Source organism: Enhydra lutris, unplaced genomic scaffold (assembly GCF_002288905.1).
Source record: "Enhydra lutris kenyoni isolate GAN:26980312 unplaced genomic scaffold, ASM228890v2 scaffoldscaffold42, whole genome shotgun sequence".
Taxonomy (NCBI): Eukaryota; Metazoa; Chordata; class Mammalia; order Carnivora; family Mustelidae; genus Enhydra; species Enhydra lutris.
Genome location: NW_019154126.1, coordinates 751,818 through 778,352, shown reverse-complemented (window position 1 = coordinate 778,352; position 26,535 = coordinate 751,818). Strand labels below are relative to the sequence as shown.

At 41.4% G+C, this 26,535-nt stretch overlaps 1 protein-coding gene across 2 annotated transcripts in view; it reads right to left on the bottom strand.

The window, feature by feature from the left end:
* Positions 1–2,902: 2,902 nt before the first annotated feature.
* Positions 2,903–26,535, bottom strand: part of LOC111155571 (phosphoribosyl transferase domain containing 1) — a 95,978-nt gene continuing 72,345 nt past the window's right edge. Inside the window, exons 4-9 of one of the 2 annotated variants that reach the window (XM_022515815.1) lie at positions 23,038–23,103; positions 11,976–11,993; positions 10,524–10,606; positions 9,984–10,030; positions 6,969–7,045; positions 5,638–6,418 (exon numbers count right to left, since the gene is read on the bottom strand). In XM_022515815.1, coding sequence (XP_022371523.1) covers positions 6,371–6,418; positions 6,969–7,045; positions 9,984–10,030; positions 10,524–10,606; positions 11,976–11,993; positions 23,038–23,103 — 339 coding nt within the window. In that variant the 3' untranslated portion in view covers positions 5,638–6,370. Of the gene's footprint in view, positions 2,965–5,637; positions 6,419–6,968; positions 7,046–9,983; positions 10,031–10,523; positions 10,607–11,975; positions 11,994–23,037; positions 23,104–26,535 lie in introns of those variants that run through there. The other variant, XM_022515816.1, reaches the window with a different exon arrangement.

The following is a 26,535-nucleotide window of genomic DNA, read 5'->3' as shown; positions in this document are numbered from 1 at the left end:
GTGATTACCTTGGGGAGGGTGTAGACCTCCAGGAAGCAGGGAAGGGGCAACAGGGGACTGTAGCAGCCAATACTCAAGGGAATCTGGAAAATGGGTACACCAGTCTGGAAAAGAAAATCCACTAGAAGAACATGAACAAAGTTAAACTGGTTTCTTTAGTTGGGGCGGGGGAAGGAGAAAAGTATTAGAAGCAAGTAAAATATGGAATAAAAAGAAGAAATGTCTACATACACATTGAAAATTTTTAAGTCCTAACAATTTCAATACACAGAGAACCCCTATCTTATGCAAGTTGTTTGAGAAAAACAGAAGAAAAGTAAAAGCTGATGTCACTTTTTAAAGCTAAAGTAATCCTGATTCCAAAACCATGTAAAAATAATAGAAGAAAATCATTGGACTCTTTCATATTTGAATGTAGATGCATAAAAATAGTAGCATATGAGATCCAGTTGCATAATTACCCAGAGGTCAGTGTGCGGGGCTCCAAGTTCCAACTCCCAGTCACTGGTTTTTCTGGAGACCAGCCCCAACCTGAGGCTCTCTAGAGAGGTCTCACTTTACGTCACCTCTTTAGCATAAACTCAGGTAGATAAAAGGGGCTGTTAAGAGTAACAAATAAACCCATCTCTACTTTGGAAATTCCAAGAATTTTAGGAGCTCTGTGCCAGGAACCAGGGACAAAGACCGAACACGTTTCTTATTATTCCACACCATTCTTTCTTCTCCTCATCTGATTACCACCTGTGAATCTATGGACACACTTCCATTCATGGTCCATGAACTCAGCTCAGTGTACTGAGTACTGACCCGGCAGTCTAATAACACTGTTTCCACATCGTGTTTTGAACACAGCTCTGTGACCCTGGGTAAGTGATTTAATCTCTTTGGTGCTCATTTCCTTATCTCTAAAATGGAGGTGCTGGTTCCTACCTGTGGGTTTCATGCTAGATACTAAATTGAATTATTGTCAAGATTGTGTATAGTGCACGACCCACAGTATTTGCGGCCAGAACTTTGCAAAATGTCAACACACTCAATGTCTGGGTTCCAGTCTTTCACAATGTTTTGTTATGCTCATGATAGATCTCTACTAAATACAACCATAAAGATTCGCGCAGTCACCCAGCAGCTACGTACATAGTGTACATATTGCAGCATAAATCATTTTCCCAGGCTATTGATGAATATTCTTCACGCGGCACAACCAAAGGCGTTGTTCAAATAAAGATAAGACAAATTACAGCACTTCCTTTTTCCAGTCCACCAGCTCCATCATTCAATATTAGGAGATTAGACAAATTGGACACAGCAGTTTTTATCGGAAGCCCTGTTGGTTAGAACTCAGTGATTTGTTGTTTTAAAAATGTTTTTTAATTGATTTGGTGAGTATTATTTCCAGCATGATGTTATATAAATATATATAGGGAGTCCCATTCTGGATTAGGTTCTTGGCCAAATTATATGGCAATTCCTTCCTATAAAAACGGAACTACTTCTAAAGTTTCCACTTGAATTTACATTTACAGAATACTTGGCAAGCAAAAACTATTTTACTATGGTTTTTATTTTTCAAATTTAAGCACCTTAATAATAAGAGAAATAAAACTGCTCTTTCAAAGTCTTCTTAATCTGGTCCAGACACTATCAGTGGGAAAACATGTATTTCTTTATAATCAAGGTGGGCTACTCCGCTGTTCTTTTTATCATTTCATCTTTCCCCAGGTGGCTAAGTAAGTAGTCGTCTTTTTTTCTTTTTTCTTTTTTTTTGAGGGGGAGGGAGAGTGGGGTTAGGAAGAGAGAATCTTAAGCAGGCTCCATGCCCAGTATGGACCCAGATGTGGGGCTCCACGCTGAGCTCCATCTCAAGACCCTGAGATCGTGACCTGAGCCAAAATCAAGAGTCAGATGCTTAACTGACTGAACCACCCAGGTGCCCCAGTATTCTGTCATTCTTAAAAATCTAGGCAAACAAGCGTGCATTATAACCACTGCATAATCAGCTTCTTCTCTAATCTCATGAGTGGAAAATGGGCAAGGGAATAACCTATCTGTGGCAGATTTCATCTTCAGCTTTTTGACAATGGCCAGAGCCATATACATCCTACCCCACTGGATGATGGTCTTATAATGTTCTTCCATCAAGTGGTGGCAGTCTACCTTCCCTCCCCTTAAACTCAGACAAGTCTTTGTAACTGCTTTGACTAACAGAATTTGGTGGAGAGCCTGTCATTTAAGAGACAGTATGGCTTCCACCGGCTTCTGTCTCTGTCTTTCTGCACTTGCCTTTGGAACCCAGCTGCCATGTTGTGAGGACGTTTGAACCACATGGAGACATCACACAGAAGAATTGACTGACCACAGCCTCAGCTAAGGTTCCTGCCAACAGCCAGTATCAACCACCAGGCAAATCTTCAGATCAGAGCTACCCACAGAACTTTCTGGGATGGTGGAAATTTTCTTTGTGCTAATATGGTAACTTACTCCCTTATGAGGCTATGGAGCAGTGGTAATGTAGCTAATGCGAATGAAGAAGTGGATTTTAAATTTTACTTCATTTTAGTTCATTTAAATTTATTTATTTATTTTTATTATTATTATTTTTAAAGATTTTATTTATTTATTTGACAGACAGAGATCACAAGTAGGCAGAGAGACAGGCAGAGAGAGAGAGGGGGAAGCAGGCAGAGCAGAGAGCCTGATGTGGAGCTTGATCCCAGGACCCTGAGATCATGACCTGAGCTGAAGGCAGAAGCTTTAACCCACTGAACCACTCAGGCACCCCTCATTTTAGTTCATTTAAATTTAAACACATACATGTGGCTAATGGCTGCCATGTTGGACCATTTACCGTCACTTGGTTGTAGCCCTCAGCCTTTGAATCTTCCAGCTGAAGCAAAAGGCTTCACGAAGCAGAAGCAAACCATCCCCACAGTGCCTGCTCCATCTTCCTAATTCTCATAAGCCCTGAGAAATAATAATTGCTCATTTAAACTACTCAGTTTGGGGAGTGATTTGTTATGGAGCCATTGATAATGAATACACTGTTTCTACTGTTCCCTTGTTTTTTGTTTTCCACAGTAAATAAAAATGTACAAGCCTTTCCCATCTTTTAAAAGCCCTCTAGCTGTGGTTATGTGTCTCTGGTCTTCACAGCCAGGTTTCTTGAAAGAGTCGTCTACACTCACTATCCTCCTTTGCAGCTTATTTACTAGCCAATACCCATTAGGCTCTGGATAAAAACGACGTCACAGTAACATTAGTTCAGGCTTATTTCTCCCCCCTTAGAAAAATGCAGGACTTCAGTATCCCACTCTGTCTTCATGGCCTCTCCTACTAATCTCTGAGCAAAGCCCACCCTGGCAGAAAAAGTCAGAAAAGGGGGTCCTTTGGGCCAAGAAATGGCAAAAACATTATTTCCCCCTTTGGGAACGGACTATGCATGACCTTCCGTGAAATGTCAATGGCCTGTCTGTCCCAGGGTGTGGCCCAAAGGCTACGGTGAAAGTGGCTCTTTCAGTTGGGGTCTTTGTCTCCTTCTCTCCACAGGGTTCAGAACCAAACATCGCGGATGACTGGGCCAAGAAACAAAGCAGTCTTCTCCATGTACACCTTCTGTCCCTCTACATGCATCCCAACATCAACGCACAAACCTCCCTTCCACAATCCCTTTGCTCCTCTCCTGAAACTAGCCTGCCCACCAGCCCTCAAGTGTCATCTGGTGATCCCAAAGGAACTTTATGATGGCACAGTAACGACAAATCCCAAACGCTATTTTTGCCCAAATGAGCCAGACATCTGGGTGGGGAGTGTGATTTAGGGTTTTGATTTCCAAGAACATACTACCTCTATTACACAAGTGAGGAAATATTTCCATGACACCAGTTCTCTAGAAGTGGGATGGGTCACCTTCTCTCTCCATTGGGGAAACCCAAGTTCATCCTATGGGAGGCTGAAAAAATACTCAGAAGGCCTGGAACATGGTAAACCATTTTATACCCAAAGACATCCAAAGGTTAAATAAGGTGCATCAAGATTCAACTATTTGCAGTTCACACTGGGAGTGCATGGTTCAATATTGGATACATTCCAACCCAGTAAGAAAGAACCAATTTATAATGAAGCGTTCTAATTTGTTTGGAATATCCCAAAGTATTACTGATTAGGTAACTGTATTACTGTAGTAAAAGTATTACTAATTACTGTAACTGAATCCAAATAAAACATCACACACTTGTCTGTCCCTGCCCCACCCCCACCAATCAGCTTTGGAACACCAAATTAATAAATGCATCGGTTGCTAAGCAGGTTATGAGTTTTTACATTTTTGGTCTGGATTGAAAAAACCCTGAGGTATTAAACCGATTAGAATTTTGCAAGAGAAAAGGAAATACTATTTTTCCCAAGATGACATTCTTGGATATCACTGTCAAAATATTGTGTGATAGGAAAAAAATTGCAGGAATGACTAAATTTCTTGTGTGTTTAATGGATTTTTCTTTTTCAGCATTAACTAGCACAAGTCCTTCTCAAGATTTTGCGAAGCAGATCAATTTCCTTCCTAATTCAAATAAACATACAGTCCTCAGAAATCATACTGACATTTGCTAAAATTCAACATTCTATGGAAAATACTTTTGTAAAGATTATGGATAATTTTATATTTATAATCAAATGTATCTGGGTTTTTCTAGGTCTTCTGATATAAAGGTGGAATAGTGGAAACTGTATTTAGAACACAAATTTGATAATTTAAGAAACTGGCCAATTAGTATTTTCAATTTCTAACTTGGTAACTGATTCTTCTACGGAACAAAGCTAAAAGGAATTCCCTTTGCTGGTTTCTCACTTGGGATATCTGGGTGTGGTTTATTTTCTTCTCTGACTGGAACAAAGATATTCAGGAAAATCTTTTACAACTAAAATTCTTTGTCTTACAAACAAGCTTAAGGAGAAAAAAAAGCAGTAGATCAAGTCTGGCTTAATCGTTTGCTTATACTAGTGCATATACTGGATTTTTTCCAGGTTAACAAAAATAAAGCCCCAGGAAAGATATATGCAGTAGTATATTTAAGCTACTGGCTCACACATTTTAATGGCTGAAAGTATATAAAAAATACAAAGGCGGAAGAAAAACAGTAAGCAGTTATGAAATGTAACAAGGTTTTTTATTCTTTATTAGTTTTAAGGAAGCTAGAACCTGATAACAATATGCCACATATGGTTCAGAACCAAACAAAGGCCGCTTAGTTATTTATTTTGCATTTTCTCCTTTTAGGAAGTGAGAAAAAAAAAACAGTTCTATTGGCACTCGAGTTTACTTTCAATTAAAATTCCCATAAATTAGAAAACATCTCATAAAACAGTGGAAATGGAAAAAATTGTTATTCAGAAAAAGACTTTCTTAAGTGTGCTGATTTTCTGTAATGCCTTGGGCTGTCGGATAAGCCTTCTAAGATCACTCAAAAAATTATTCAACCTCTGTGTTCATGTTGATGATAATATATAACAGTGTTTTGTCCTTTGATGTAAATAAGAGGAAAAACCTCAGACTTGCTTCAATTTGAATTGAACCCCCCGCCCCGCGAATTCTGCCATTTGCTCATGTCCCACACAAATAAAAAGATGCAGCTTAGAAACGAGGGCCTTGCTGCCATTGTATTTTTTCTAATTAAAATTCAGAGTATTAAACACAGTTGAGTACATCCATGCAGACATGACACACCGTTATCACATACCGGAAGCCAGTATCAACAGCACTGAGCAAAGGCTCATTTCATAACATCATTAAGATTCATTATATGCTACAGTTCAAAAAGGCTTTGTCAAAGCAAATAGTTATGGCTTGCCAGAAATGCACAAACAGAAATTTATATTAAATTGTCCTTTCTTTCCTTTTTTAGTATGGGAATCTAGTTGCATTCCCAGGATTTGGGTTCAGAGCTTAACTGGAAAGCCTTCCAGTTTCTTCAGATTGCAAAATGTTACCAAAACGGAATATTAAAAAAAAAAAGTTAAGTGAAAAATATTTGAGTAACTAGGTGGAGGTATGGTGATCAAGCTTAAAGGCTGTGTTGGAATCAAGAAAGGTGAAGTTTCAGAGAGTGTGAAGGTAGATAGAACTCATGAGTCACAAGGCGGAGTATTTAATTTGGAACAAGTCAAAGCATTGCTTTCTTTTCCTTAACAACCTTTGGTACTCTTTATGTTATAACCTCAGAAAAGAAAGCTCTCTCATTAAAACATTTTTTTTTCTTCTTTTATATCCTGCTGAGTGAAGATGCCTGGGGAGACAAACTCTACATGCTGGCTTTCCAACTGTGGTCATAAGTTACGATGTTATCTGGAGAGTCAATGGTGAGAATTGACTCCTTTAGACCCGGTACTTTTCTTTGCCATGCTCATTGATCACGCATATGTGCTGAAACAATAGACGATTTAAATGACTCGGTTTCTCAACAAAATAGGAGGTGCAGAGAATGTAATGCAGTGATAACAGAATATCATATTAAAATTGGTATTGTTCATTCAAATTACATGTGCGCATTTATGTGTGTGCACATATAGAAAATCTAAAGAGACCCAATTGAATGCTTGAAAAAGTTTCATTATTGTTCTGGTTTTGAGCTCTATTATGAATCTGACTCCCTAGGTCACAAAGTGCACACAATTGGTCCACTTTAGGTAGGATGTTTACCTCTAGATCATTCAACATTGGTCAAGGTCACACAGCTGAGGGGTCTACACTAGGGGTCCATGTATATATGGTGACACCATTTCTCCAAATGGGGAATAGGAACTACATGCAATGGTAATTGGAATTATGAATGCAAAGTGCCCAGAATAGTCCCGACACAGAAGATACTCAGTAAGTGGCAGCCATCATGACTACTATTTTAATAATTTCTTAAGTTCGTATAACTGTGAAGTTCTTGTGAAAAGGAAGTTAGGGATTTGCATGCATGACTTACATTCAGATCTCTGAAGTATTCATTGTAATCTAAGGCATAACCCACCACAAATAAGTTTGGAATCTCAAATCCAACATCTGAGGAGAGAGAGAGAGAACAAAAAAAAAAAAAAAAAAAAGGAATCAAATGAGTAGAAAGCCACTATATGCTAATGTTGGCACCTAAACTGGAGGATCTTTCATTTAAAGAGAAGCAAGTGTGAGAAAAATGATAAGCAAAGCATAGGATGAGCTCAACAGGTCCTGGACCAGAGTGACTAGGCAGGTAGGCAGGTAGACAGGTAGACAAACAAACATACAAGGAAGGATGGCTATACTCCTACCACACAGAGCTGAGAAAGGGCTCAGCCAGCTTAGGGGAGAGCATGAGGTATGCATGAGTTAGTCATGGAGCCCCGTGGTTCCGAAGTGAGCAGTATCCAATAATATAATGCCAAAGAAAATACTTTGGAAGCATGAAGTGCAGTTCACACAGAAGTATTCCAATCCTGTACTACTTGACTAGGTGCACAGGCTGTTGCCACTGGAAGCCATTCTCCCACTGTGCTCAGTGTCCTCAGCTGGACAAAGGCCTGGGAAGCCAAACCTGGGAGACCAGATGACAGGAAGTGGGATTGTTCAGTTTGAGGAAGAGAACGCTAAGGGTTATTCTAACACTAGTCTTTGAATTCAGGAGACAGATGATACGAATTAGCTCTCTATCTCTATTGTGGGAAGAATGGGAGTAAATGAATTTAAGTGCAGTATGAGGTACTTAGGTTAAACAAAGGAAAAATGTCTTGAAAGGAAGGTGATTTTTATGGAAAAGGATCTTTAAGGAACAGGCAGTAGTGATCCTTCTTCACAGGTCTTGGAACAGAATAAATGTGCCTATCGTCCAATGGTTTTTTAAACTCTTTCCAATTTTTTTGAATCTGTTTGTTTATTACAGCATTGCAGATGAGAGAGGAACTCAGTTTTATGAAACTGGACTTCGGTATAGCCAATGGACTTAGAGCATGGAGAAAGTTATTCCTCTGGTGACTACTCACCACCACTGTGATTCCTATGACCAAAGATGTTTCACATGGAGTAGGCAACTAGCTCCTGCTTGTAGAAAGTGCCGGAAGAGAGGGGCTTACTTTCTAAAGGATTGTATTCTATGTCACTGATAGAAACCCCCTTTGGTCCCTCCACACTGTACATTGCCTTAAGAAAAATAAAGAGGAGAAGCTAGAGCAGAAGAAAAGATGTCAGAGCATATAGAAGATGTCATTGAGCATATGGGAAAGAGTCAATTATGAGAAAGGAATCAAAAGTATCAAGCCTGAGAAATCCAGGGAGAAGAAACAGAGATTCTGAACCAGCTAAAACGGTATTAGTAAATCCCAGAGCACCCGGGTTGTCACCATAGTAACGACATCACAGGGAACGGAACAAAGCCTACAGTAGGCATGGCACCTGGGACTGGGTAAAGCCAGTTCCGAAGGTCAAACCTCCAGAGCTGTCGGGGAGGGAAAGAAGGACATTGGATCAGTAGATCAGGGGGATAGTTAGGAATCAGGGCGACCTACGTCCAGTTGGAAAATGGGTGCATTTCCTACACTTCTATTTGCACTTGGTGGATGTTACTTATAGACGTAGTGCAAGAGTAAGGCAGTGATCAGAACCAGACTGACTCCGGTCAATACTGACTCTCCACTTCCGGCAACGTGACCTTCCAAGACCTTGTTTTTGGAACCTTGTTGTGAACCTTGTTGTGTTCAATTTCCTCAGCTGTGAAATAGGCAACTACTTTGGACGAATGTTGTGAGGAGGAAATGTGTTGATCTCTGTGTTGCCCTTAGAAGAGTGGAGGGCCCATCATGACCTCTTACTAGTGTTATCTGCCATTATTTTATTCATGTTGTTGCTGTCAGCGATGCAAATAATCTGTAATTAGTTGGCTAGGTCTGAAGCGAATCTTTCAGCTTCAGTTAAATTCTCTCTGTGAGATCTTCCATGATTTCCTTCGAAGATTTCTGTTTACTAACTTTGCCTAACCTTACTGCATCCAGATTATATTCTCCAGGCCAGGACCTGGACGGGGACATGCTATTGGTTCTATCTGCCCAGCATGGATGAAACTTGTTTTTAGAATAAAGAGTCACTTGTGAAATGTCATTACCCGTCCATAGCGTGCTTCTCTTGCTCTGATGTTTTTTCAGCTTGCTGATGAGAACCGCAACCAAATGATCCCAGAGGCCTTAGAGCAAATGTAAGTTATAAAAATCAAACTGAAGTCTGCCTATGTGAGTGAAAAAAAGTCGCCTCTAGTGTTAGAATAATAAATAATCAAGATGCTTGTTTATTTTTCCTGGCATTGGAACAATTCGTATTATGGGAAGGAGAGTAGCCAAGTGCCCTGTATGAGCCAAATCCTCCAGGACATATGAAGTCAAGTACGAAGATGGTATATGGAGATACTTCCTCGGCCAATTCTCTGCGTTATTGAACTTTCCTTTGAGGGTGACGGGAGAGGTGTCTTGAATTTCCCCCTTTTGCATGCTAAAATTCAGGCTTGCTGAAGGTTGGCATCGAGCGTTGTCTGGTGACAGTTCCTGGAGATGGTACGAGGATCCCTCTACAGTGCCTTCCAGGTCTGACTGACAGGGCCAGTGGCCAAGGCAGGGATCCTGCATGTCATCCAGTCTGGTGGGGTCAAGTCTCCCTCTACCCCCCTGAAGCCCATTAGCTGAGTTCTTTGGCTTTAAGGTGCTATGGAAAACCTAAACACAAAACTATCCATTGCACACAACAGAGTTTCTGTGAAAAATGTGAACTGGGAGATTAAAAACTCTCATTGTAAAGGGTTCTGTCCTGTTGTAAAGGGTTCTATCGGCAAGGCTGGGGACACCTTGGGAGATCTGTGGGATTATCAAACCTTTCTAGCTTCTGTATCACATGGAATGCTGGCAAATAGGAAACCAGACATGCTTCAACACGAAACAACACCAGCCAACCAAGCAAGCAACCAACAGAAACCAAAATCACTCACAGTCAGGTCTAAAGCCGTCACTTCTAGGTGTTCTCTTCACCAACAAACTACCATTAAAAAAAAAAAAAAAAAAAAAAAGGCGTTTAGTGATCCAGATAAAACTTCTGGGAATTGCAAATAGAACCGAACATCATTAAAATAGGTATCCCCCCTTCCCCACCTCCTGGAGCACATGGGGCACCATCCCAGCCCCCTAATTCATGCTCCTGCTACCGGGGCACCACATCAGTGATCCTAGATAAAAGGAAGGGAGAGGGGCGCTGGCACCAGGCTCCGCCAGCTGCTCCCGGAAGCCGCTAATGGAGGGGCAGTAAGGAGAGGCTCAGACACCCAGCAAAGCATGTCCTCTTCCCCTTCCTCTGTCTCCGGCTGGCAGTCAAATGTGCTACTTGTTCAATGTGGTCAAGCCATAACACCCCAGGGAAAAGGGTCACTGGTTTGGAAAAGACTGCTCTCTTTGGGGACAACCTCCTGTGTTAGCGCCCCTCTCGGGCTTCTTTGGACACAAAGAAGCATCAATGACATGAATGTCCTACTCACCTGGCGACCTTCACCATGTTGGGCTTGTACTTCTCTATGCTACTGAGCAGCGCCCTCATGGTTTTCCCGGTTCCAACGACATCCTTTGCAAAGAGGACAGACACGTTCAGCTGGGCGCATTTGGACGGCATAACAGATTTTGCATCAAGACAGATGACTGTATGCCTTATTAATAATGCATCATAATTAGAATTGCCATCAGATGGAGTCAAAGTAGGAGGCGGGGTTGGTTCCATTTTTTAGACAGGTACCTCTCTTGGAAGCTGGGTTTAGGGGAGTATATCGGTGAATATTTCCTCTTGGAATCCTTGAGCCGTGTTGAAATCTAAGTTCGGCCTTTGGAGAGCCTATGGGGCTGCTCACTGAGCACACTGGGACTCGTGCACGCGCATGCAAGGACTAAATTTGGCCCCGAGGTTATGCGACACAGTACAGAACGCATGAATTTTCATGGACATGGGATGTACATTTGAATACACTGAATGGATAAACACCTCCCCCTTGCCCTCCCCACTCAATAGGGCATTCTGTGGCCGGGAAGTGAGATGTGTCTGGACAGCAGCTGGTGACAGCCTGTGAATTCTGAGGGTGCGAGGCTGCAGTGAGCCTCTCGGCTCATCTCTGCTGATGAGCTGCTGCACAATTAGAGGAGAATGGGCAGCAGAAATGTATTGTCCTTGGGACAGAAATCAGCTGTCGGGGAGCTGATTATCAAAACAACAGGTCTGAATTTAGCCAGGGTTGGGCAATTCGCTTGGCTAGAGGGTTTACTTCCTGGCTTAGGTCTGAGCCGGGAGGACTGCAGATACAAATGGCACACACAGCCAATTGTGTAACGAAAGCTTGAAAACAGCTCTCTTGAATTCCTGCCAGTTGATAAGACAGGCGTGCTCTTGAAGGAAAAGTGGCCATGTGCTGTATTAAGTCTGCTGCTTCCGTAGGACCCGTTCTCTCCCATTTTTCTTTTTTTAGCAGAAAATTAAATTAAATTATAGCTTTCTCTTGGATTGCCATTTGAAAATTGATTGTATTTATGACTTGGTTGCTGAAGGTAGAATTGTTTGAAGTCCTTAGGGGTCATTAGCAAGAACACTGACTCAAGGGTGAAAAGAATTCAAATCTTGGTTTTGCTATTACATACATTTGGTTCTGTTGGGTTAGTTTCCTCTTCTGTAAAAATGCCTGATTCGCACATTGGTAGAAAAACCAATGTGGACGGGCATGAAATTAGACATAAAAATGGATAAAGTACCACGAAATTATTATTCCAAAGCTTTTATTCTAAACTGTTTTAGGCCACTGATACTAGTTAGCTCTTAGGAAATCTGGAGAGCCATGTGCATGGTGGAAATTCAATAGATCCTTGACCAATTGGATAATAAGTTCTATATTTCAAAACTCACCGTTAGATTCTTTCAACTTCCCCATATGGATAAAGAAAAGTCAGCTTACCTCAACAATGAGGACGTTCTGAAATTAAACAAACAAATAAACAAAAACCAACACAACAGTTATTAAGAATACGATGCAAATCTGGCTCACAAGACAGACCCACAGTTTTGCTTACAGTTAGAAATTTCACAATTTGTTTAGCTGGTCCTCCCCCATCCATCTAACTCAAATGTTCGGTGGTCATGTAGGTATCCTAGGTTCATGTTAACAGTCTCTCTGCAAATATTCGGTGCTACCATATTGGTATCTATATTGAGGTTAGCAGGGTCATGTCAGATCCTAGACTTGTCTGACGACCTATCCACAAGGTCAACCCACGTCCCTAATTCCGGCAAGCACCCCATCCAAGCATTCCTTGGCACACAAAGTTTATAAGAGTTTACCAGGAAAATGAGCCACATAAACTATGTTGTTAATGGAGACAGCGCTCTGCAGAAGGATCATATATTCAGCTCTGACAGTCCTGTATTCCTGCATAGCTACCAGTCATTGGGGATTCAGTGTTTACTCTTGGATTTTCAACCTCGAGGAAGGGTTGGGCTAGGGAGAGCTCTATGAATCGCCCGGTTGATATTTTAAGAAGCATGGTTGGGTTCCTTTCTATGTGCTCTCAAGGTCTACCTCTCCTTCTCCCCTAAAAACGCTGACTATGTTTCATTTCAATTCCTGTTTGATACCTGTCTTCCCACTAGAATATAAGCTCCACGAGGATGGGGATCATGTCTGTCTTGCTTACTATTCTCAGTCCCTAGGGTATATAGAGCTGCATATAGATGCTTAGCAATTATTTACTGAATGGGGGATTAATAACTGATGACACTGATTAATGAGTTAAAACCAACCAATTAAATGGATTAGTAGTTATATGTCAATACTGTCGCCTGAATTAAAACACGACTGCGTTAATATGACATTGCAATGAACTGAAGGGTGTGGGTATGACGTAAAGTTGTTTTCCTTTGGATGACTCTTATTTCTCCCTGTGATTCATACGATACTTTAAAAATTCTATCAAGCCTTACACCTTAGAAAGCTCATTTCCGTCTAGTGCAAAAGAGATTTAAGTAATGAAAGTATTAGTCAACCAACCAAAACCATATTTACTTTATGTACTACATGCTTCTTAGGAGGAAATATCTTTCTGGAACTGTTTTCCTCTCAGGTATAGTCATTAAATAGTCATTTAGTCATTAAATACATTTTTTAAAAATTTTATCTATTTTTTGAGAGAGAGAGTGTGTAAGGTAGGGGAGGGGTATAGGGAGAGGGCAAAGCAGACTCCCTGCTGAGCACAGAACCCAATGTGGGGCTTGATCCCAGGACCCTGACATCATGACCTGAGCAGAAATCAGATGCTTAACTGATGGAGCAATCCAACTCCTCCCCCCAATTAAATACATTTTAAAAATCCTAGTTTTATCATTGAAATGTAAGCTTATCTCATCCATTTTTAAAGTAGATCATGCCCACAGTATCCCTTACCCTAAAAGTCACAGAGACAGAGGAGTCCCCTTGGTATTCTGAACACATTTGCTATGTTCTTAACCATTATCCCACAACAGTTAGTTAGGATGTGTATTTTTAGTCTGATTGAGGCTTACCAACCATGCCTGTTAACCAACCCAAATACTTGGAGAATACTTGGTTAATTTAATTCCCTAGCTCATAATCTTTTTTGTTTGTTTGTTTCAATCTTATAATGAAAAACTCTTTAAAACTCTGTTAGTCTGCCTTCTTGCCTAATTAGATAAAGTGCACAGAACATAATTAAATTTGTTGTTTAAAAGCTTGGAACCTTGCAAAGCAGGAGTCATCTTTGAATGCATTAGCTTTAACTGTAAGATATAGTGGTGACTGGGAAGTGGGACTTGAATGTGCACTAATCCAGAAATACATTATCAAAATTACTTAAACATATTTTAAAATCAAGGAATGCATATACAGATCCAAAATCAAATAGGAAAGTCTGAAGATTTTCTAAATGTTGCTGTGTATCTAACTGTAAAGTATTTAAAAATGCTTATGTACTTTATATTAAAGTTATCATGGCATTCTATATTATGCATAGCCAAAATATTATCACACCTAACAAAAATGACAATAATCCTTTTATTTTATGTTTTTCATTTTTTCTAGTTTTATCGAGGCATAATTGACATACACATACACAAAAATTTCTACACCATATAAGTTTAAGGTGTACAGCATAATGGTTTGATTTATGTATATTATAAAATGATTACCTCAAGAAATTTAGTTAGCACCCATCATCTCACATAGATACAGCAAGAGAAGAAAGCAAAAAAAGAAAACAATTTTTTCCTTATAATGAGAACTCTTAGGATTTACTCTCTTAACAGCCTTTGTATATAACATACAACAGTGTTAGCTATAGTCATTGTATTGTACATTTCATCCCTAATACTTACTTATCTTATTACCAAAAGTTGGAACCTTCTGGTCACCTTCCTCTAATTTCCCTACTCCCAACCCCACCCTCTGCCTCACGTAACCACAAATCTGATCTCTTTTTCTGTGAGTCCAGTTTTTGTGTTGTTTTGTTTTATTTTAGATTCCACCTGCAAATAAGATCACACAGTATTTGTCTTTCTCTATCTGACTTACTTCACTTAGTATAATGCTCTCAAGGTCCATCCATGTTCTCACAAATGGCAGGATTTCCTAGTTTCTTATGGTTGAATAATATTCCATCATGTGTGTGTGCGTGTGTGTGTGTATCACAACTTCTTTATATGGCAATAATTTCTTAATATCATATATAAAACTTAGGACATATTTAGATTGCCCTAGTTGTCTTTAAAATGGCCTTTGTAGCAGGTCTGGGTAATCAAAGCCCATGTATTGGGTCTTTAATTCTCTTTTAATTTAAAATAGTCTCCTTTACTTACTTCTATTTCCCAATTTAATAATTTTAGACATTATCTACTTACTATATTATATAATGATAAGAATTTTGTTATTTTGCACTATCTCACTTCTTTTTCCACCCCCCGGGGTAGATACTTTGTTATGACTGTATCTTCTTGTACTGTTCATGTTTTTTCCCACTACAGAGTCAAGTAGTATACTATAATTACGTTCCCTTTTAATTTGTTTCTTTCCTTGGAATTCCTAATTGTTTTCCCTGTCATCATCCACTGTCTAAGACTTCAACAACACTCCTTTTCTTTATTTTTCTCTTTTTCTTTCTTTCTTTCTTTCTTGGAAGGATTGTTATGAAGAAAACATTAGTTAATTAGGGTTTAACTATATTTCTCAAAGGATTTTGGAGGATTAAAGAGGTTAAGTGGGTTGATAAAATCTGTAACAACATAAAGAACTTTCTGAGTTGTGTATAGTATTTAAAAAGTAAAATTATTGGGGTACCTGGGTGGCTCAGTGGGTTGGGCCTCTGCCTTTGGCTCAGGTCATGATCTCAGGGTCCTGGGATCAAGCCCCGAATCAGGCTCTCTGCTTGGCAGGGAGCCTACTTCCCCTCTCTCTCTGTCTGCCTCTCTGCCTACTTGTGATCGCTCTCTCAAATAAATGAATAAAATCTAAAAAAAAAAAAAAAGTAAAATTATTCAGTGGGTTCATAAATGATGGTCAAGGGAATACTGATATAAAAAACCCATCTGCTACTGAAAGGGGGCTATGCAGAAATCTAGAATTCTTCAGTGAGTTAAATAGAGCAGTCAATACAGATATTTCTTTTCCTTTACAGAACATCACACTATTTTCAAATTCTTTCCTAAGTAATACGACAATCACTTTATTGTCCAGATTGTTAGAAACCTACCTGTTGTATGAAAAGTTCACTTCCCAAAAAAAGCAATACCTTTAGTACCTTTGGAAATTGTCATACAGAACAAATAGCTCAAGGGTACAGAGAAAGTGACTGCCCCAACTTTGGAAACATTTTCACTACTGTCTAAGAGTACTATTCTCTTTACATTTTAACATAACAGAATAAGCTCCACAAAGGGACAAAGACAAATTCATCTTTATACGATCAGCATATAACATGGAGACCAGTGGAAACGGTCTTCTGTTTCCATTTCCACAGAAATGCCTGTGGAACAAATCAACAATTTTGACCCCATTTCTTTCTCTAGTCTGTTATACTTTTGACACATTCCCTCCATTATTTTTCCTTAACGATGTACAATTCCCCTTTAACTGAGCTATAATTAATGTCTACTGCTTTTAATTTTGCACCAAGAAATCTTCCAAAATCCCCTCTTTTTTTTTTTTTTTTGGAGTGGACAACCTTAGAAATTTTTTCAGGACACGCTGTGCCTCTTAAATGCTTCCAATCTGATAACTCCCATCACTGAATCTGAGATGTCTGCCAGTTACTGTCTTAGTCATCTCATCACACCTAGCTCATTTCCTCCTGGAAAGTAAGTAAAATTTGCAACCTGGGAGGGCCACAGGCAAAAATTCTATGGGGGTCTCTCGAGTGAGTCCTTTCGTTGCTATGGTGCAATCCCGATGGAAGCTAATCACCTCAAGTTTCCTGAAGAAAAAGAAAGGAAAGAAGAAAAAGAAGAAAAGAAAGAAGGAAGGAGTTATACAAATCTAAGTATTTTCTTAAATAGGTTATTCCCACTTTCAGTCTTTTCAGATATAGACTGGCACACCACAGTCTAATGGCAGCGACACAGTTTTGCAGCTATGGTCACACCCAGCAAAGGGATGGCAGTAATGATGATGGGATCATTGTGGGTGCGGAGCATGGGTAGGAGTGTGAATATGAACCCCACGGAGAAAGGAATGCAGTACAGCATTTCACTTTATGTGATAATTCACAAAATTGCCAGAATCATCAGTTGGTGGGCATTTCCATTATTGTTCTTAGCCTAGTCAGATGCAATAAAAAAAGGAATGATTTAAATAGTTAAGGCAGCCAAGGAGGAAATTTGGCAGGTTCTGACGCTTCATTCTGGCATTCGATTAGAAACTTATTTGGTGGAGGAAGGTGGCACGTCTCCTGAAATCTTGCATTTAACCTGCACATCTGTGTTTTCCTGTTGCCAGATTTGGGTCTGCCTCCATGCGTTTGGTTTTATTCCACCCCTTTCAAAGATTTCCCTTGAACATGAATAAAATCTTCTTGCTTTTATGGATACACACATTTTATGAAGTGCCAGGATTAAATCAACTTTGAAAAAAAATCACCCAGAGAGCACGTTGTGCAGACAGCTTGAACAACGCTTTTAAATACTGTGAGCCGAGGAGACCATTTAACTTAATCATTGAGGGTTCCCTTTATTCAATAGCCATGACCTATTTAGAACCATGACTCAGCCAGTTTCCCTTATGGGCTTCCTTTTCTTTGCTTTAAAAAAAAGAAAGAAAGAAAGAAAGAAAGAAAGAAAGAAAGAAAGAAAGAAAAGAAAGCAGGAAGGAAAGAAAGAGAGAAAGAAAGAAGGAAAGAAAAGTAAAAAGAGGAGCCAAGAAAGAGAGGTCCGTGGAGGTTGTAGTCTCTTTTCTGAATATTTTAACCCATACATCTTTAGAGAATTTAAGAAGTTATGGAGTACAGTTATGGGGCTTATAATGTATGGATAATTATATAGGTGAGCTATGTCCCCATGTTTTTAAAAGTTCTTTTATAAACAAATTTGATTTTAAAAAAATCTTTCCAGGGTTCCTGGGTGGCTCAGTTGGTTAAGCATCTGACTCCTGATTTCAGCTCAGGCCATTTATGATCTCAGGGTTGTGAGATCGAGCCCTGCATCAGGATCCACGCCAGCCAGGAGTCTGCTTGAGTTTCTTTCCCTCTGCCTCTTCCCTCTCTCCCTCACCCCACTCACACACTCTCTCTCTCAAATAAAGAAATAAATCTTAAAAAAACAAAACAAAACTTTTCTAACTTTCCCTCCTTCATTTCATCATTTAGCTCTGCTACTGCTCCTTTTGTAAGCGCTGCGCCTTCTCCAAGGCCCCTACTTAGCTCCTGTGGGTCTAGTGCTCGTGTGTGCCCTGCCCATAGGGCCTCCTGACTGGTTTCTCTGCCTGGAGTCTCTCTCCCTCCCTCAGTTACTCTATCCTCCTATTAAGTTCACTTTCCTGAAACACAGCTTCTTGATGTCATTTCTCCTCAAAAACGTTTGCGACTCCTCTTTGCTTTTCTGAGCGAGTTAAACTCTGTATTGAGACATTTAATATATTCTACAAACCAAACCCAATTTACATTCTTGGTATTTTAAAGCATTGTTTCTCTATTTTGAGCTGATTTCCTTGGGTCACATTGGTCTGCTCTTGTCCTCTGGCTCTCTCATTTCCCTCCTTTGTCCCTCATTTTGTGATTCTCTTCCTCCCTTTTCTCAAGCGTTTTCTCTCCCTTTCCCCCAGGCTTTCTGGTCCCAAGCAAAACCACTTCCACTTGTGAAGACAGTCACAGTTCCAAGGAATCATTCCTTCTCTGGATTTCTTTAAGGGCCAGGAAAGAATTTCGTGTGGGAAGACTCTTGAAGTTCTTCTCGGGGTGCCAAGCGTTAAAAAAAGGTGTACAAGTTGATGGCAGTGTAATAAGATAATGATAAATGCAGCTTCAGTGTAAATGTATTGATTGAGAAATTGTGTAATCACTTTGTAAGGGAGAAGTTGGCCTCCAACAACCCTTCCATCCCATGCAGGTGTTTACTACGGTTCGACTTCCCTCTACAACCACTGAAAAGAGTACCCACCTGTTGTTGGGCACCTTTTCAAGTTTGTTTTTCTCCTCCCAAGCTGGTGTACATTCTGCATGATGGAAAGATTCTGGAAGGCCTCTGAAACATTTTTTTAAAGTTCTAAGTCTTAGTGCATAGCCTTTTTCTGAAAGGCTGAAGGATGGGTGAACAGATAAGGCCACATGAATGCCTTCATCTACTTAAGGGAAAGGAAATTCCGAACATTGAGTGACATTGTTTTCAGCTGTGCAGCATTCGCCAACCCAGTCCCCAGGTTGAATCTCTTAGGACACTAAAGCCCTTCTGCTTCTCGAAGACAACGTGCTCTCACCTGACACATTTCTCATTTGGCTTAAACCCAACCTGCTGGCTGATGTGTCCTTTGGTCTGGCTAAACAGACTTCTTTTTTTTTCTTTTTTAAGATTTTATTTATTTATTTGACAGAGAGATAGAGAGTTGGCAGAGAGGCAGGCAGAGGGAAAGGGAGAAGCAGGCTCTCCACTGAGCAGGGAGCCCAATGTGGGGCTTGATCCCAGGACCCTGGGATCACAAGCCGAGCCTAAGGAGCCACTTAACCAACTGAGTCACCCAGGTGCCCCACTAGATGGACTTCTACTTACTGTTCCCTCTGAACATGACCTCCCTTTCCCATACTTCATTGAAAACATCTTTCTGGTTTCTTTCTAAGAGAAAGAGGAGGAGCCTGCCCTCACTCAGTCACCAAATATTTATTCCAACCTGTCAGCTAGGCACCGTGCACGATGCAGGACATAAGATGGTGAATAATATAGGCAGGGTCTCTGCCCACCTTACACAGACTGGTGGGGAAAACAGACATAAAAAAATTAGCCTCAAAGTAAACACTGCAAACTGTGGAAAGCGCTTGACTTGAAAGAGGGTACTGATGCAGGGACGCCTGGGTGGCTCAGTGGGTTAAGCCGCTGCCTTCGGCTCGGGTCGTGATCCCAGCGTCCTGGGATCGAGTCCCACATCGGGCTCCTTGCTCAGCGGGGAGCCCGCTTCTCCCTCTGCCTCTGCCTGCCACTCTATCTGCTTGTGCTCACTCTCGCTCTCTCTCTCTCTCTCTGACAAATAAATAAATAAAATCTTTAAAAAAAAAAAAGAGGGTACTGATGCAGAGATAAATGGGGATGGTGGGAAGTGTGCAAAGGAAAGACAATTTGCTCATTTTAGACAGAGAGACAGGGAAGGCCTCCCTTACACAGGAGGCTGAGACCTGACGCATAGGAGGAAAATGGATTCCAGGTTGGAGGCCAAGCTTGTCCGAGGTCTTGGCTGGAAGGAGCTTAACCAGTGTGGTGACAGCACTATGAGGAGGGGTGAGCGGCGTACGGTGATGGTGGGAGGGAAGCAGGGCCAGATCACATAGGTCTTACAGGCTGTGAGAAGGACGTTGGATTATAATCTCAGAACACTGGGAGTAGGGTTCCCAGATAAAATACAGAACACCCAGTTACATCTGAATTTCAGATGAACAATAAATGGCTTTTGAGCTTAAGTACGTTCCAATTACTGCACGTGACATGCTTATACTAAAAATGTATTCATTGTTTATTTGAAATTCAAATTCAGCTTGTTGGCATCCTGTTCTCTGTTTTGTGTGCGTGTATGGTGGTTTTTTTGTTTGTTTGTTTTTTGTTTTTTTTGCTAAGTCTGACAACTCTAATTGAGAGGCCGCTGAAAGGTTTTCAGTAGGCAAGTGAGGGGATCCCATGTGTATTTTAAGAAGATCTCTTTGGCTGTTGTTTTTTGGAGAATGGTTTGGAGTATAGCAAGAGTTAAATGAAGGCCGAAGTTCGAGGAGACTAGTTAGGCTACCATAGCATCCCGGAGAAGAGATAGTAGTGGTCTGGCCCTAGACCAATGCTTCCCAAACTTGCACATGCCTAGGAACCATCTAGACCTCTTGTTAAAAGGAAGACTTAATTCAGAAGATCTGCGGTGGGATCTGAGATACTGCATTCCTAATTAGTTTGCAGGTGGTGCTGACCTTGCTGGTTCCTAGACCAAAGGTCATCAAACTATGGCCCATCTGGCCCATTTTTATAAATAAAGTTTTACTGAAGCACAGCCATGTCCATTTGCTTCCATTTTATCTATGGCTGTTTGCTAGTTTCACGCTGTGATGGAATCAGTAGTTGCAACAAAGACTATACAGCCCTCAAACTCTAAAGACATTTACTGCTTGGCCCGTCCCTAAAAAAGCTCACAAAGCCCTGCCATAGACCACATTTCGCTACTGCAAAAGTCTCGATTCGGGTGATTACCATGAAGATGGAGAGAAGTGGGCAGGTTGAAAACACATTTGAGAACACCGAGTGTGGTCTACCCCGGTTCATCAAGTACTCGGCTCTGATGTGAGTCCGTCCAGGTCCACGGAAATGCATAATGATACGTGACCTTTACTGTTGTGAACATTGAGAACCTGCCTGACCAATGTTGATTCATCTCAGATGTATTTACCCCATGCGTTGTAAGCTCAAGGGGTTCGACTCAGCACCTATTTAAGCATATATAGAAATCCATCGATGCACACACATACAGGTGAATGTAAAGATACCACAGAGTAGCACCTGGTAACCTGGAAGAATCATTTGTCTTGGGAATAAAACACTAAAGCTGACTCCTGCTTATACTTCCTGTTGGCTGATTTTCTCCCTCTCCCACCTGAACTTCCCTGATCTCTATTTTCTCATGGTGGGAGGGTATCTTTGTAGGAATTCTGGGAGGGATACTGAGGCTTAGTACTATCACCCCTCCTATCACTCTGTGCTTTGTAAGAAACTACCCTTTCCCCACCCTACTCTCTGTCTCTTAAGGGAAGGGAATATCCAATACTCACGTAAGAGGGAGAGCACTTTAAAATGAAATAGAAGATGATGTTAAAAAAGTAGGAAAGAAAAACCAATTTTATATGCATCTTTTTTCTTGGCCTTCCTTTAGAATTCTTAGAATTGACAGTTTGACAAACTCTCCTGGTAATAGCCCATGGTGATTGTGTAATACTGCACAGGGTACGGTATTTCTCTTCTGTCATACACCTGTAAGGCAATGTCCTCCAGCAAAGTCCCAAAGTGACTTATTTAAAGGCCACTTCAGGGTTGTGAAAAGTTGTGAATTTCTGGAAATTGAGTATTTTAATTTTCTAGCATGTCATTTTTATTTTTATTATTTGTTTTAAGTAGGCTCCACGCCCAGTGTGGTGCCCAACGTGGGGCTCAAACTCACAACCATGAGATTAAGACCAGAGCGGAGATCCAAAGTCAGACGCTCATTTGTCTGAGCCACCCAGGCGCCCCAAGGATGTTATTTCATGCACTGATGTAGTAATATCACCTGGTGGCCTTGTGATGCATTAACATCAGCCAGTTAATTCCAATTTCTGTGGAATATAATTTACGTCTAGAGAGCGATGCCCCACTTGGATGGCTATGAGGCTTTCCAAAGAGTAGAGGGAAAGAAGCTGGTTTATATAGGTAGAGCCCTTGGGGCTCTGTCATGTTCCTAATGTTATTATACATGTTTCTGTTAAATGTCTGCTATTCCTTTACCCCATTCAGATGTTGCATCACAATAACAACCATAAATATGAGAGATTAAACTTGTGCTAGAGACTGGTTCCTGTCACTCGGAAAACTAAAGTTGTTCAAGGATAATGCGTACTCGAGATGTCGATAGAGCTGTCGCTTGGATTCACAGCAGAACTTGAATCTCGGGGTCCACAAAGGCCAGGTGCTTTAGGAAACAATGCTTCCTTCCATGGATGTACTTATGTCAGAATCCAAACAGATTTTCACTTAATTATTAAGCTTTGGAAGGTCTGGAACGCCAAGTTGAAAGTGGAGGTGTTCGCCCCATGATTTAATGGATTGCATTTTTTGCATGGGAGTGAAAAAGGCATAAGGTTGGAACAGAAGTTCTCCAGAAGTCCTTTTCAATCCCCTCCTTAAATATTAGATATTTCAACAAACCTGTTTAAATGTCTTAGTGCAAGGCCTAGGTGCTGAGGCATAGATGAGAGACACAAAAGCATACAAATAAAGGTTCCTTTTCTGGAGGAACGGCAAGAGGAGAAAAGGAAGAAAGCAGGAGCGCCAAAGGATTTTGTAATACGGGGTTGTCTGAAATGAGATTGGAAGGAAGGTTGGAGACCAAAGATCTGGTCGGCCTTGGGTCCTGGAAGCCTTATAAAAGGAGTGTTTTAGAAGGAAGAAATCATTAAAAGGATTCACACATCCATTTGCATGAATTAGCCAACCCCGGAGAGTGTCTGAAATGCATTGCGAGAGCTGACCTGAAATGAAGGTCACTGATTTCCCCATGACATCAGTGCAGCCCCAGCAGAGTCACATTAACAAACCTTTCCAGCCAGTGTTGAAAGATCCTCGCCTCCAATTATCTGCATCTCGCCCATGGACTGGTCGTTCTAAAAAAAGCGAAGATAATATTTCACTGTGCAAGAAAACCTTTGCGGCACATTTTCCCTGTCTGCCCAGCTCGCCGGCTAGATTGTGCCTGACAAATGCGGCACAAATAGCTGGTACAGATTCCTGGTTGCCCCTGGTTACCGAGAGCCACCCGCCTGCCACGGTGCTGGAGACAAAGCATTGGGATGGCTCCCAGAGGGGAGAGACTGTGGAGAGGGCTGAGAAAAGGAGTGGAGAGAAAACCAACAGACCTAATTTGAGAACACAGAAATGATGGAAGGTGCCCGAGTCTATCCTGAGGCAGATGGAATTGGGGAAGGCTGTCAAGTTCCGGGACCTCTCTGGGTGGAGGGGGCTACGGTTTGTGGGGGAGATGGGTGGTGTATGTGGGGGTGGGCAGAAATGGGCCACACATTTGTCCGCTGGGCCACCAAGCCCCATCCTCTGCCCCAGGAGGTAGCAATCAGGTAGTGGTTCCCAAAGAAATTAGGGGCTTCCTCTTTCCTCCTACCAATAGAGGTCCAGCCCCCAATCTGAGGTCCAGGGCAATTTTTAAAAATATTCATTTATTTAACAGAGACAGTGCAATAGAGCACAAGCAGGGGGAGGGGCAGATGGAGAGAGAGAAGCTGGCTCCCCACTGATCAGGGAGCTCCACAAGGGGCTTGATCCCAGAACTTTGGGATCGTGACCTGAGTGTCTGAGTTAAGGCAGACGCTTAACCGACTGAGCCACCCTGTCAAGGGCAATTCTAACAGTTCACACAGATCAAGAACTATTGCACTCAGACCCTCAGGCATGAATGAAGAAGCCTCAGGAACGTTGCGTAGGCCCAGGAATATGTTTAAGAGATTTGCACGCCAGTTCTGTTAGAGGTCATGAGTATCCACTTTCATGATGGTTATATATTGTAGATCATCCTGTTCTAATTAAACTACACACACACACACACACACACACACACACACAAAACCAAATAAGGATTGTTACCTAGTTCCTATCACAACAAAATAACATGGAGGCAGAACAGGAAATAGAGACGGGCAACTCGTGTTCTGGCCTCACTGGGGAGACACAGCAGAAGGGCTGACGCAGACACCCTACAGACCGTGGATTCACAACCAAGCCAGACCTTCCAGCAATAACCTACGGGAGAAGATCACGGTGCTGCCCTTCATGCAGGACTCGATGAACCAGGAAACATCTTAGGTCACTGCTGTGGCTTTTTGAGCTCTGGGCTCTCCTCTCTTGACAAAAAGGCTCTGCCTCTTTCCTGGTGGTGGGGTGGGGAGCAGGTGTGGTTCATTTCCTAAGGATCAGGTGGGGCCAGGCCTTACCTGGGTAGGTAAACCAGCTACGCCCGAAGCTACAACAGGCCTTGGACTTTGCAGCGACTGAAGCAGATTTGTCCCCTTAGGAAAGTTCTTGGGTCGGTTTGAATTGGATTCTGTCACTTGGAATTGAGTCTCTATCTAGGCATAGAGCTACTTTGTCGTATAATGGGTTATCTGGGAAGATGAAAAGCAGCCAAATAACCCACAGAACAGTTTCACCAAGGAAGCAGACTTTATCTTTTTACCTTACTGCTCCAGATCGGGGGAAAAAAATGACCTTAAAATGTTTTCACTTCCCGGGACGCCTGGGTGGCTCAGTTGGTTAAGCAGCTGCCTTCGGCTCAGGTCATGATCCCAGCGTCCTGGGATCGAGTCCCACATCGGGCTCCTTGCTCTGCAGGAAGCCTGCTTCCCCCTCTGCCTCTGCCTGCCATTCTGTCTGCCTGTGCTCGCTCGCTCTCCCTCTCTCTCTCTGATAAATAAATAAAAAAATCTTTAAAAAAAAAATGTTTTCACTTCCCTTGGTAAAGCATTCATTCTTTACGGCAGCGGAGTGGACAGGACGCCCACCAAGTAGGTGAGACCAAAAAATTTTCTTCTTATGGGAACTGATCTCAAAAGGAGAAAGTCAAAGAACATCCAGAATTCACAGATCTCTTGCTGTTTCTGAATGGGCATTCATAACCATCCATTCACAACCAGTCATGCAGTAGGTTAGGGACTTGCCCAAAATGTCAAAGGAGAGATTTTCTTATCACTTGCGGAGGTGCAGAGACACAGGAGTTAACATAGAGGGAATGTCTGCATATTAGACTCAAATGTGTTGCTCATAGCAGCAGGAAAAATAAAATTTCAATACCTCCAGAGGAGGGAGGTATACAGAATTGGATGCAACTATTAAACCACAAAGTTCGACGTAACAAACGAGATTTACCCTCTGCCAATCAGTGTAAACTTCATATTAATTCTATTACCATCTTCATTCTACTGATTAAAAACAAAAAGCACAATATATCAGAAAGCTAAATAATGTGCTTGCTCTAAGTGTTGCCTTCAGCATGTTGCCAAGCAAGTCTTAGTTCAGAAGACCTTCCTTAGAGTCCAAGTTTATAACATGTTTTTATTATTACATTTGTCCTTAACTCATCTGGAACTTGTATCTTCCAAATGTCTATAAAGTCAATTGTCCCAATACCACTTACTGAATTGTTTGTTTTTGGTTTTTTTTTTTTCCCCTACTGATTGGAAACATCATTTTTATCCTTATCTTTCATTCTCATATGTGAGGGTCCGTTTATATTCTTCTGTTTCCTTACCTAAATGTCCATTTTAGCATCCAAACCATACTGTTACATTATTATAGCTTTTTAGTATGTTTTAGTATCTGGGAGTGTAAGTCCTGTTTTTGTGTTCTTTTTAAAAAATTGTCTCGGCTATCTTTGTACAATTATTGGCCTATTTGCTGAGCTGTTACGAAGATCAAACAAATTAATATATACTGATCATTTAGAACAGAGCCTGGCACGTGGTAAGTACTCAGTAAATGCTGGATATGATTAATTTTACTCCCTCCCCCTCTTCCTCCCTCTCTCCCTTCCCTGCTTCCATCCTTCCTTTCTTCCTCTCTCCCTCCCTGCCTTCTTCCCTGCTTGCTTCCCTCTTTCCTACCTTCTTAGGAAATGGTCACTCCTCAGACCTCTTTGGTACACTGAGGTCTGGAGCTCCCCTGGTTTAATGACTCCAACAAAGGAGGCTTTCATGTCTTGCTGGGTTGGAGAAGGGAACTCAAAGGACCCCCTTCTCCATTCATATGTTCCCCAACCCCTTGCTCCTTTAGCCCATTCCCCCATCACTTCATCTTCTAAGAACCTAGTGACTAACTTGTGAGCGTTTCAGAAGTTTTGTGGCACAAATCCTATAATTCTCATTGACAATTCCCTCCATAGGCATTTAGATTTTCACTTTCTCTATTAGGTTGAGTCAGAGCCCTTCCTTAATCACTTTTGCCTCCAAAAACCATTGACATCTCTCCCCTCCTCTTTGTCCTTGCACATATATATTCCCATTTCTTTCTCTACTGGCATTTTGGTGGGGTTT